Source organism: Ailuropoda melanoleuca, chromosome 1, assembly GCF_002007445.2.
Source record: "Ailuropoda melanoleuca isolate Jingjing chromosome 1, ASM200744v2, whole genome shotgun sequence".
NCBI classification, from domain to species: domain Eukaryota; kingdom Metazoa; phylum Chordata; class Mammalia; order Carnivora; family Ursidae; genus Ailuropoda; species Ailuropoda melanoleuca.
Genome location: NC_048218.1, coordinates 72,030,041 through 72,041,590, shown reverse-complemented (window position 1 = coordinate 72,041,590; position 11,550 = coordinate 72,030,041). Strand labels below are relative to the sequence as shown.

General features: G+C 39.7%; 1 protein-coding gene across 1 annotated transcript in view; it reads right to left on the bottom strand.

The window, feature by feature from the left end:
* Positions 1-2,819: 2,819 nt before the first annotated feature.
* Positions 2,820-11,550, bottom strand: part of ATP13A5 (ATPase 13A5) — a 103,357-nt gene continuing 94,626 nt past the window's right edge. Inside the window, exons 28-30 of the mRNA XM_019804350.2 lie at positions 8,045-8,133; positions 5,282-5,362; positions 2,820-3,429 (exon numbers count right to left, since the gene is read on the bottom strand). Coding sequence (XP_019659909.1) covers positions 3,169-3,429; positions 5,282-5,362; positions 8,045-8,133 — 431 coding nt within the window. The 3' untranslated portion in view covers positions 2,820-3,168. The remainder of the gene's footprint in view (positions 3,430-5,281; positions 5,363-8,044; positions 8,134-11,550) is intronic.

Genomic DNA, 11,550 nt, shown 5'->3' with positions numbered 1-11,550 from the left:
ATGGTAGATAAAGTAAAAATGAAAGTTTTGGACTTATTAAGCTGATGTAGATTTTACCACAGGGCCAGAAATACTCTATGGTCTAATTGCAAGCGTTATGAATAATGATGACAGAAGGGGTAATATGCTGCAGTCAGGGCCCCTAGAGACCCTATCTTTCTTCCTTGTTCCCTAACTAATCTCTTCTCTTTCTTACGATACCAATTCTGTCTCCAGATGACCCCCAAACTCCGCCTTCCTCCACTGGTCCTCTGGGAAGTGTGAGTGTCTTCTACCAGATACCATGATCCAAAAAGATCCCTTCATTTTTATTCTAAATTAAGTTTCCTGTTTCTTTTATGTTATGCATTCAAGTAATAGTAAAAAACAAACAACCCCCCCCAAACAAAAACACTTTCCTGAAATTGTCAAATAAGGTGTGATTGGCAGCTGTTTAATGTGCTACCTTTCCCAAGGTGTATTTACCTTTTAATAAAGGATGACTGCAGAGGGGAAATCTTACCTAAGGCAGGAGACTCAAGCGTGGTGGAATTACCAGGCCAGCCAATGGGAGAGGAGAGGGAGCAGAACTAGAGACATAGGAGAGCTCCTGAGGATCCTCAAGTCAAACCTTTCAAGAGAACTCTAGACATTTCCACTCCAGAAGATAGTCCTAGCTATGCTATGTCACAAATGCACTTTTAAATTGAATTCAAGTTTACCTTTTTCACATAGGTAGTGTTCAGACTCCATTGGTTTTCACCCTGAGAGGAAAGCTCACAACGTTAGTCGTCAGTCTTCCCATAAAAATGGCCAGTCTTGATGGGCAGCTTAAGTCTGTATAGTTTGTGTTTCCTACAGGTAATCGTTTAATATGTGGTCATTCTCACTGTGCTTTTAGCAAACATTTCTTCCAAGACTATTAAACCTTTCTCTGAGAGTACTTTTAGCAAAGTCAAGTGTAGAGTTCAAATTTATTATGTGCCCCCCACATAAAAAGATGTGTGAAATAAATATCATTAACTATCAAATAACAAATAGGTTATTGGAAAAACTGGGTGGGAGAAGCTGTACATTTATTGAATAAAGATTTTAAAAAATCTTTTTATGTCATCTAAATGTCATGGTGTATCAATTTAATCTCTGATTCTTAAGGTCAAATTACTAAATACAGATATGCCAATTCAAGGAAACTGAGCTGCCATATATTTTAGGTTGACATACATTTCTTAATCATAATCTAAAAATCTTTTTCCATCTTTTGATCTTTCATTGGTGGTCACTAAATTAAACACATTTAAAAATTATCACTCTCCAAAGTTGTGCACCCAAGAAAAGGTTAGGTTAAAAAGCAAATAAAATGTAAATATATAGGAATTGGTAGCTACGCTACTGGCTTATATAGCATAGTATATAATACTATTTAGACCAATGCATTGCTGAAATGTTAAAAACATTTTTTTTCAATCCTAAAGATTCTAGAATTGTAAAGGCATTATGGAATCCATACATCACAGTGTTAGGCACATCACTGGCTCTCACGGGATGGAACTGACTAACTAATCGCCTATGAGCCATTAAAGGTCTGTTAAATTGGCAAAATCAGATTTATTGTTATGAGGAAAGCCTAGTAGCTAATTTAAAATGTTCACTAGGGATAGATGTCCTCTCAAGGTCACAGTGAGGTTGTTATACAGTAAAGGCAATAGTGTGCAGGATATATTTGCAGAGGATGGCCACCTTTTCTTTTGGCCATTAATGTGGCCATTAGTAATTGATTTAGATAACGAAAAGATGCAATGGAACTTAAAGCTGTTTAGCAGCTTGACAGTAGTCATGCTATAGATACAAACATTATGGGTCCCTTCCCCAGGATTGTTTTTAAGATGAGCAGTGCTGAGTTTGAACCAACTTTTCAACTTAGAACTTGAGGTTTAATCTGTCAGTAGCAAAAAATAAATAGAAGTGCCATGCTTCTTTAAGTGAAAAGTACATTTTAACAGGTTATCCCATTATCTTTGTGATTTACTCAGGATTTTCTTGCTCACTGACCCTAAAACAATATACCTTGGGAGATGTGAACATTGGTGGAGTTTGCTTAGATATAAGCCGTGCCCAAGCCAAGATTATATGCAATTGACAGACATCTCCATCACTCTCCGCACCCACACTTACTACAGTAAGAGTCGACTTCTCTGAAATAAACATCAACTCTTGTTTCTCTGTTAAAGCCATACAAAAGAAGCAAAAAGAGGAATTTTGTGACCTTGGGAAAAGATGTGCCATAAATGATCTAAGTGAATATAAAGGTTAAGTAAACTTGCGATGATTTGAGAGAAGGGCTTTCCCCCCAAATTCTTTTATTTCTGGAGATGCAAATAAAAATATATTGGCAAGGGGCGCCTGGGTGGCACAGCGGTTAAGCGTCTGCCTTCGGCTCAGGGCGTTATCTCGGCATTATGGGATCGAGCCCCACATCAGGCTCCTCTGCTGTGAGCCTGCTTCTTCCTCTCCCACTCCCCTTGTGTTCCCCCTCTCGCTGGCTGTCTCTATCTCTGTCAAATAAATAAATAAAATCTTTTAAAAAAATATATTGGCGAAACTTTCTTTTTTTTGTTTTTTTTTTAATTTTATTTATTTGACAGAGAGAGACACAGTGAGAGAGGGAACACAAGCAAGGGGAGTGGGAGAGAGAGAAGCAGACTTCCCGCTGAGCAGGGAGCCCAATGCGATGCGGGGCTCGATGCGGGGCTTGACCCCAGGACCCTGGGATCATGACCTGAGCCGAAGGCAGACATTTAACGACTGAGCCACCCAGGCACCCCTGGTGAAACTTTCAAACATCAAACTCTTCTTCAATTTTCCTTTATTCTACCTATGTTCATACTCCTAATTTCACTACCATGGAAACTTGTGCATTTTAGCCAGGATAATGCTATGCAGTGTGAATAGTTTATTAGGAAAAAAAAAAAGGTAATCCAGGAAGTGCATTTTTTTTCCTCAATAGCAGAGGATACAGTCCAAATAAGGATATATAAGGTTCTCTTTTGCAAGGTTAAGTACATTGAGAAATGCACTTTGACTCCTCTGATAGAGAAAAGATAAGGATAGACTATCATCACTTCTCCACGGTGGCTTAGTTTCAGGGAACAAGGAGATGCCGTGAAGCATATACGACAACGATTCTGATTACAGCCTCGTCCAAAAATGCTGTTCTGTGGTTTGGCCTCTCCATTTGAGTCTTGCTCTTGGAATCCGTTCGGTGTCCTCATAGCCGAGGTTGAGGCAGAATCCATTTTCACCATCACCTGAATAATCTGTTCTGTGTGTGGGAGGCCAGGTGGAGTCTTCTGCCAGCTTTTTTTGCCAGGTCCTATATTGACTTTTAGAAGAGAATCCAAATTCTTTTTTGATCCATAGCCAGAGTTTTCGGTTTTGAAGGATGACATCCTGAGAAATCAGGTGGAGAACACGATGAATGATACCACTTTCCCCTGCAGCCAGGCTGCTCACCACTGCGCCCTGTTCCCCCAGGCCTTCTTCTGAGATGTGCTTAGTACCGCTGTTCTGGGCGGCCTCTCCTCCCTGCCGTCCCCACGATATCTAGCAACTCCCCTCATTCTTTCCCTTGAGGAGGAAGAGTGCTTGTGTTCATAGAAATCTGCCCAAAGCTTACAGCCTTCCATTTCTACAGATTTCCTGGTTAAATCCTGGCTGGTGATTCACTTAGAATATTTTACTGCCAGAATGAAATGATAACAAAATAATTACTCAAAGCAAGGAAAGAAAAAAATCACTGCTACCTGCCACATGCCACACAGGTGGTGCCACGTAATGGTTTGCTGAATGAATGGAGGAACTCCAGAAATCAAATGGGTTTTGTTCTCCATTTGAGGGGGGCGGGTTCTTCTTTTTTTTTCTTTATAATAGAAAATGTCAAATTTTGCATTCCACTTTTGGTTATTCTAGGCTTTCTGTCATATACGATTTGTAGGTACAGTCTTCTTTTTTTTTTTTTTTAAGATTTTATTTATTTATTCCAGAGATAGAGACAGCCAGCGAGAAAGGGAACACAGGCAGGGGGAGTGGGAGAGGAAGAAGCAGGCTCATAGTGGAGAAGCCTGATGTGGGGCTCGATCCCATAACGCCGGGATCACGCCCTGAGCCGAAGGCAGACGCTTAACCGCTGTGCCACCCAGGCGCCCCTGTAGCTACGGTCTTCTTAATAATCACCTTTAATAATCAAATACCATTTTTTTCAAATTGCTGTATAACTATTTAAACAAACAGCATCCCTACTTTTGAACACATGATTTGAGTCTAAAGTTTTACTGCCATAGATAATACTATAATGAATACCTTCATACATATAAGTTTTTTCTCTCCTATTGGGCTCCTTGAAAATATAGATAGTCTCAAAAATGGGATTCCTGGGGCGCCTGGGTGGCACAGCGGTTAAGCGTCTGCCTTCGGCTTAGGGCGTGATCCCGGCGTTCTGGGATCGAGCCCCACGTCAGGCTCCTCCGCTATGAGCCTGCTTCTTCCTCTCCCACTCCCCCTGCTTGTGTTCCCTCTCTTACTGGATGTCTCTCTCTGTCAAATAAATAAATAAAATCTTAAGAAAAATGGGATTCCTTTAAGAATATGAGAAATTCTACATTCATTATATACAAAGATACATATGTGCGTGTATACATATATATATAATTTTTAAAAAAAATTTGGTTGAGCCCTTTTCCCAGGGGACTTAGAATACATGAATCTTTTTTTAACTGTCCCTTAAAAAAAAAAATAGTGCCCTAGCCTTTCACTGAGTAGGTGAAGTCATTTAGTGACACTGAGTAGAAGAAAAATGCTATAGGGAAGACTTTCAAAGGTAAGAATTGACTAGAATGAGCAATGGCTTCCTTTCTCTCTTAATTAAGGAAGCCCTTCTGAAAACAGTTCTTCACTTGAAAGGTCTCATTGAATTTTAAAGCTGGTCTTGTCTCTACTAGCTTATGAGAATACTAGAAAAGTACAATACAATACCTTCATGGGAGATAAAATTAGAGTTAATTTGATGTTTTGCTTTCTATACTACAGATCCTGACAGCACTCGTATGCAGTTTTTAGAGAATTTAAATCACTCTCCAAGGAATTTCCCCCAAAGAGAACATGTGCAGTTTTTATAAACCCTTAATAACTACCACTTTTGGGGACAAAAGAGGTTGCTCTAAAAAACAGGCATGTGTTGAGAATGAGACCCTTTATTGTTTATTGCCCCAGAAAGAGAGTAAGAGACATACAGAAATCACTTTACCTCTACAAAGAAGGCCACACAGAACTGGATGAGGACTACCACTAAAATTGAAACCCTCCATGATGTCAGGGTTGGGATGAGCTGTTAAAAAAGAAATACTACCTTTATGCTTTGCATATCTTCCATTTTGAAGAAAAAAAATATTAGTTATCTTGTTTAACTTGTATATTTGTAACAACTCTCTGAGCTTGGAACGTGGGCGTTACTTTCTGCACCTCACACATGAGGTCAGTACCCTGCCCAAGGATTCAGAACCAAGCAATAAATGGCAGAGCCAGAATTCAAATGAGAATTCACTGCCTCTGGGCCTGTGCTCCCTCCACTGCCTGACAAGAGACATTCGGTAAATGTGCTCTGGGTCACAGACATGAGACAAAACACTTTGGAACCTGTGCATCTCTCTTCATTTTTATCTTTTCAAATAGAAGGAAGAGGGTCATTCATCTGATAATACTATTACTTCTAATCCTCCCAAAGGAAAACCTACTTGGAGTTCATTCTTTCAGCAAAACTGATATATGAGTAAAACATAAAGGGGACGGAGGTTCAAGTTCCTTTTGACACTGGGTGAAAATTTTCTGAACAGATGGGTGGTGGGGAGGGCACGTATTGCATGGGGCACTGGGTGTTATACACAACTAATGAATCATAGAACTTTACATCAAAAACCAGGGATGTACTGTATGGTGACTAACATAATATAATAAAAAAAAAATTAAAAAAAAAAATGGCCCCAGCCCTAAAGCTGATGACTTGATGAAAGCTGAATCCACCCAACCCATCTCCTTTTAAGGATTGAGGGGTACATACTGACCACCAGATACGATTAAGTAAGAGGTGTAACACTACAACTTACCACGCTGTGTCAGTAGCAAGAGAATATTCACACAGCGCCCTTCTGACCCAAAGTAAACGATGGGGACTGAGCTGCCTTTAGGACTAAAACCACAGAAGCTTCACAGTGTCTGGATGCTCACCTGAGATTCTCACCCCTAGTCTGGTAAGGGGTATAACAAAGTAACACTTTATTGTTTTTTCCCCCCAACTAGAGACAGCCGTTCTGAGGGTTGTGAGACACAGTCTGGGTGCAGGGCTGTCTGCAGAAAGCTGTAAGGTGAGGTAGTGCATCAGATCCTAGCAGAGAACCTGGCCCTTGCCCTCCCTGCAGCTTCCACCCTCATCTGGAAGGTCTCTTCTCCATCTCTTGGCCTGGAACTCACTTGTCACTTGCTTTGGAATCATCTGCTTGTGGCGGGGGGGGGGGGGGGGGGGGGGGGGGGGGGGGCGGGTCTTCCCTCCTAGCCCCTGAATTACTTGAGAGTGGTGCCCACATCTTACTCATCTCTGGAGCCCCAGTGCCAAGAATGCACTAAAGCTTCATAATGTCTTGTGAGTGACTAAAGGGTCTAGGTTTTCATTTCCTAACTGTGTCTCTGTCCACAGCCTCTCTGCTCTAGCATATAGCCTTCCTGCCATCATCTAATTAGTCTGTCCTTAAAAGCCCTGCTGAAAAACCTGCTCGGATATCTTCAATGACTCCCTGTTGCTCTCAGGAGAGAGCCCAAACTTCCCTGGCTATCTTTATCCAGCCATGCCTTCCTCACATTCCACAGCATGTTGCCTCTGTCTTTGCCAATCTTCCAGGTATTCTGTGAAATAAGCCTGGCTTTTGATTTTTATCTCTGCCACCCTACATTCTTTGGCATTTCCAAGACAGAAAAGATTCTTTCAGCCCTCTCGGCTTGTGCTCAGGCTGTTCTCTTGGTTGGAAATATCCCTACCTCCTGCCTAGCAAAATCTAGCCTATCCTCTGGACACAGATCAAGTTGTGCCTCCTCCGTGAAGCCTCCCATGACAGCAACAGGCCCAGTGAGAGCTCCTCTTTCCCGTGTTCTTCCTACTTCTATGTTACACCCTCTTCAAGCATGGGTGGTCTCACATGGACCTGTAATCATTTGTCTTGGGTGGGGCTCATCTTCACAACAAAACTATAGATTGCAAATCAAGAGTTAATCCTTCTCTTTGTTTTATTTCTCCCACAATGCTGGCTGCAAGAATGAGTTCAATGGCCTCTCCATAAATTTTATTTTAACCCACTGCACTCTGGATTAAGTGATATCCACTGAAATAAAACTCCCTGCCATCGATGTCTGGCAGACAGAACATGATTGGCCTGTAAGTCTATTTTTTCTTACTCCTTACAACTACATTATAAAGGATTTCTACTATTGTTAAAAAAAAAATTGGAGGGGCGCCTGGGTGGCTCAGTCGTTAAGCGTCTGCCTTCGGCTCAGGGCGTGATCCCAGAGTTCAGGGAAGGAGCCCCATGTCGGGCTCCTCCGCTGGGAGCCTGCTTCTTCCTCTCCCACGCCCCCTGCTTGTGTTCCCTCTCTCGCTGGCTGTCTCTCTCTCTGTCAAATAAATAAATAAAATCTTAAGAAAAAAAACTTGGAGAATTAGTTATTGTGTTAATACATTAATTTATTATATTAGTATAACAGGAAGGATAAAGTATCCACACATAGTATTTTAGGTATGAGTATGTAAATGTTCTCAACTGATAATATAGATCATCTGAAAACAATCAGAGGGTCGCATATGGGAGAGCCAGGTAAGTTACTTGCTGCTCTAGTAAGTGAGAAGAGCCCCACAATACTAAATGATCAGAGAGAATATGGTAAGAACTAACTTGCAAATTATGGTGCAGATATGGTCCCATCATACATCTGAGTCACTGCAGATGTAATAACGAATAGCTCTTACCTCCATTCCATGGTATATGTCTTGAAAGTCAGAAAACAGAATGAAAACTGTGAGGCCCAAGGCAGACATCAGCAGAAATGAAAATATATCTGAAGAAACACCAAACATTATTTTTAGATGCTGAACGAATGTTTCATACAATTTGGCACACATTGCAGCATCAATGATCTCTGTTGGGCAAATACCAGATACGTCTTCAGATGTTTTGATATATTCTCATATGCTTTAAAATATGTTCTAATGCTTACAAGACAAAGGCGGTATTGTAACATCTTTTTTTGAAAGGCAAGGTGCAGAAAACTCCCAATTAACTACAGTAGACTCCATAAAGGAGTCATGGCAGCTGAGAAGTCCGGGGCACTTCTGCAGGGACCAGCTCATGTAAATGGCCACCAGAGAGGCCCTGGTGCTTGATCACCACACGGCTAGGAAGTCGTGCACGAATGGAGAGACGTTCCTCCTGGTACCACTTCATTCTTCGTTGTTGCCTAAAGACTAAGGTCAGGGGGTCTTCGACTGACGTTCAAGGTCTTCTGCAATCCGATTTCCGTCTGCCTTTCTGATCTGCTCTCTGATCGCTCTTACCTTATGTGTCTTAGGGAAGTTATATCACACACCTGCCCCTTCCACAGAAGCCTTTGTTGACAACATACCCTGTGTAGGTGATATTTTTCCTGTCTTGGCAAGTTCCAATTTTTCTTAAAAAGCCCAGTTCAGCTACTACTTTCTTTTTAAAGACTTCCCAGGCCTCTCTTACAAAGTTTTATTTCATATGGCTATGTACCACTTTGCTTTGCAAGATCTTCCTTTATGTATCTACTAGACTGCAACCACTTAAAAGTGACTTTGTATGTGCTTTTCTAGGACTGAATTGAAAGAATGAGAAACTCTCCTGTACATCTGTTGGGTTCTTTCCGACCAGCCCAAATGGCTTTGCTTTGGAGAGCTAAACTTCCCAGGATGCACTGTGCCAACATCACTGTTCTTATCCTTTCAACCCCATCCACACCTGTGTCCTCGGAGCTTTTAGGCACTTTGGAGATGGTGCCTTATAAATGCTTTTTTTGGTAAGATTAGTACCTTCAGGCCAAAACAATAGCATTTAATCTGTGTTGCCATGATATAAATGATTCTTACAAGCCTTAAAATTTATGAACAAACAAACAAACAAACTAGGTTTTCTCTTATATTCTCTCTACCTCATTTATTCCAGTGTTTATGGTCTGCCAGCCCCCAACTCTACATAGGTCTATACCAACCAGAAATGAGACGTAACGACCCCCCTACTGCTGGCCCTATTTTTTTTGAAGACATCAGAGTTCTGTTTTCGCCCTTGTGCACCAACATGCGCCCTCATACTCTTCCAGGCTTCACTTTAGATACACAACTAAATGTAACACCTCCCAGAAGAATACCCAGGCTTGCTTGGAAGGGGTGTGAGGCAGAGAGAAAAACAGCAGGAGCCACAGGATCGATTATTTCCCAAAATAAAGTGATCTGAGCAGGTTGGTGATAAGAAGAGCCCAGGAGGTGGCTGTGTGGAGTTTTCGTTTATTTCGTTGACTTCATGTCCCAGGGACCCAGTTGCTGGGAAGAAGAGGATGCCCCCAAATGTCCATGCTGATGAAGGCTCGGTCACAGCAACCGAGCTGAGTGCTATGTACATCACACCGTCCTTAGACTGATGATCTGAAAAGCAAGCCAGGTGGGTGCTCAAATGACCATTGCGGAAGCAAAACTCTAAGGCCCTCATTTAATTCAGCTTTGATTGGAAAACATAACGAAGAATTGGATGAATGTTGCCTCCCCTGATCAATCGCTATTGATGAGGAAACTTGAGAGCATGGGACTCTTTTTGCGCAGGTAATTTGGAAAGACAAGTCCTGGGCAAGCCACTATAGTTTGTTTTCAGACAAGGGGGGAGGAATCACAAATATTCATTCCTGTTTCCATAAAAACTAAATTTGTATTTTTTCTATATCTCATCGTCACAAAGTTGATCTCCTGTCCAAGGTTATTAAGAAAGGTACAGACTTTTCTGTTATATCAAAATAAAATTGCTTGATATTTTAATAGTAGTTTCAAGACTTTTCAGAGTATATAATTTATTATGAGATTATATTGTTAGACTATTTGTTTATAAAACTTTTTTATTTAAAATTATCAGTTATATTTGACATAGGACTTGAGTTTACCCACAAGCTCTGAATCACTATGATGTAACTAATCCCGTTCTCACTTAACTCAGTTTATGCAAAAAGACTTTGTGGCTATTGTTCAAATTAAAGTACTAGCCAATGCAATATATCATATCTTCCTTATAAAATATAGTCACAATTAAAAAAAAAAAGAGACTATAAGTGATTAACTTTAAAACATAAAATGAAATCAATCTTGATTTGTTGTGACAAGAGCCAAGGACATTACCAAACATTGACTCAAAATTAAGAAATATTGTAAGAAATTCAGGAAGAAGTTTATGGAAAATATACAATTAAAGGAAGATATTAGCATGCTCTCATAACCTTTGACAAAACAGCTATACAAAAAAAGGGGGGGTGGTGAAAACAGACAGAATGTAAATAATTACTAAAACTAGTTTAATGTAGTAAATGTATGTTTCTAATTTAGAAAGAGGAAAGAGGTTTGCTTTTCTAATATCTACGACTTATTTGGAAAATTAGAGATTACAGTTTGTGCCATGGGATGGCATAACTAGAGTAAATTCTCCAAAGCAGAAATTTTACAGGCTAGATTCTCTGATCATGACAAAAAGGTAGAGATTATTAACAAAATTTGAATGAAAAATCCCTTCCAACATACAATTTTAAAGCAAAATTTTAAACATCTGTTGGTCAAAAAGGAAATCAAGTACATTTCATTTGTAAGCTATTGATAAGAAGAGTAGTAGGAGAATGAAAACAAAATCCCTTCCCACTTGAAAATGAAAACACTATTCTGAAACTAGTGAGTCAAAGAGGAAATTCAGTCATAATTAGAGACACATGAAAATATAAAGAATGTAACCCAAACCAGAATTATTGATCTTAAATGCTTTTCTAATTTCAAAAGAATACAAGAAAATGCATGCATTATAAAGTCAATTCAAACATTACAATATTTTTTTCAGAGAAAGTAAGAAGGGAAAAAAGAATGGGAAAAGCAAAAATTAATAAGTTAGAAAACAGAAAGCAGAATTATTAAATTTTTAAAGAAAACCAATAAAAATATTTTTGCTAAGAATAAATGAAACATATGACACATAGGATAAGAAGATATGAAAAGTTATAGAGAACATTAAAATTATAAGAAAATACCACTAAAATTGGATTCTAAGGCTTGATAATCTCAATGAAATAGAATTGTCTGGGGAAAAAAATTTTGTTATTTAAAAAAAAACAGTTTAAAAAGAGGATAACTTAAATCAATCATTTTGAAAAAAAATCTTTCAAGGGAAGGATTTAGAGCCAGATGATTTTACTGGGTTCTTGCAAACTGCCAAGGAA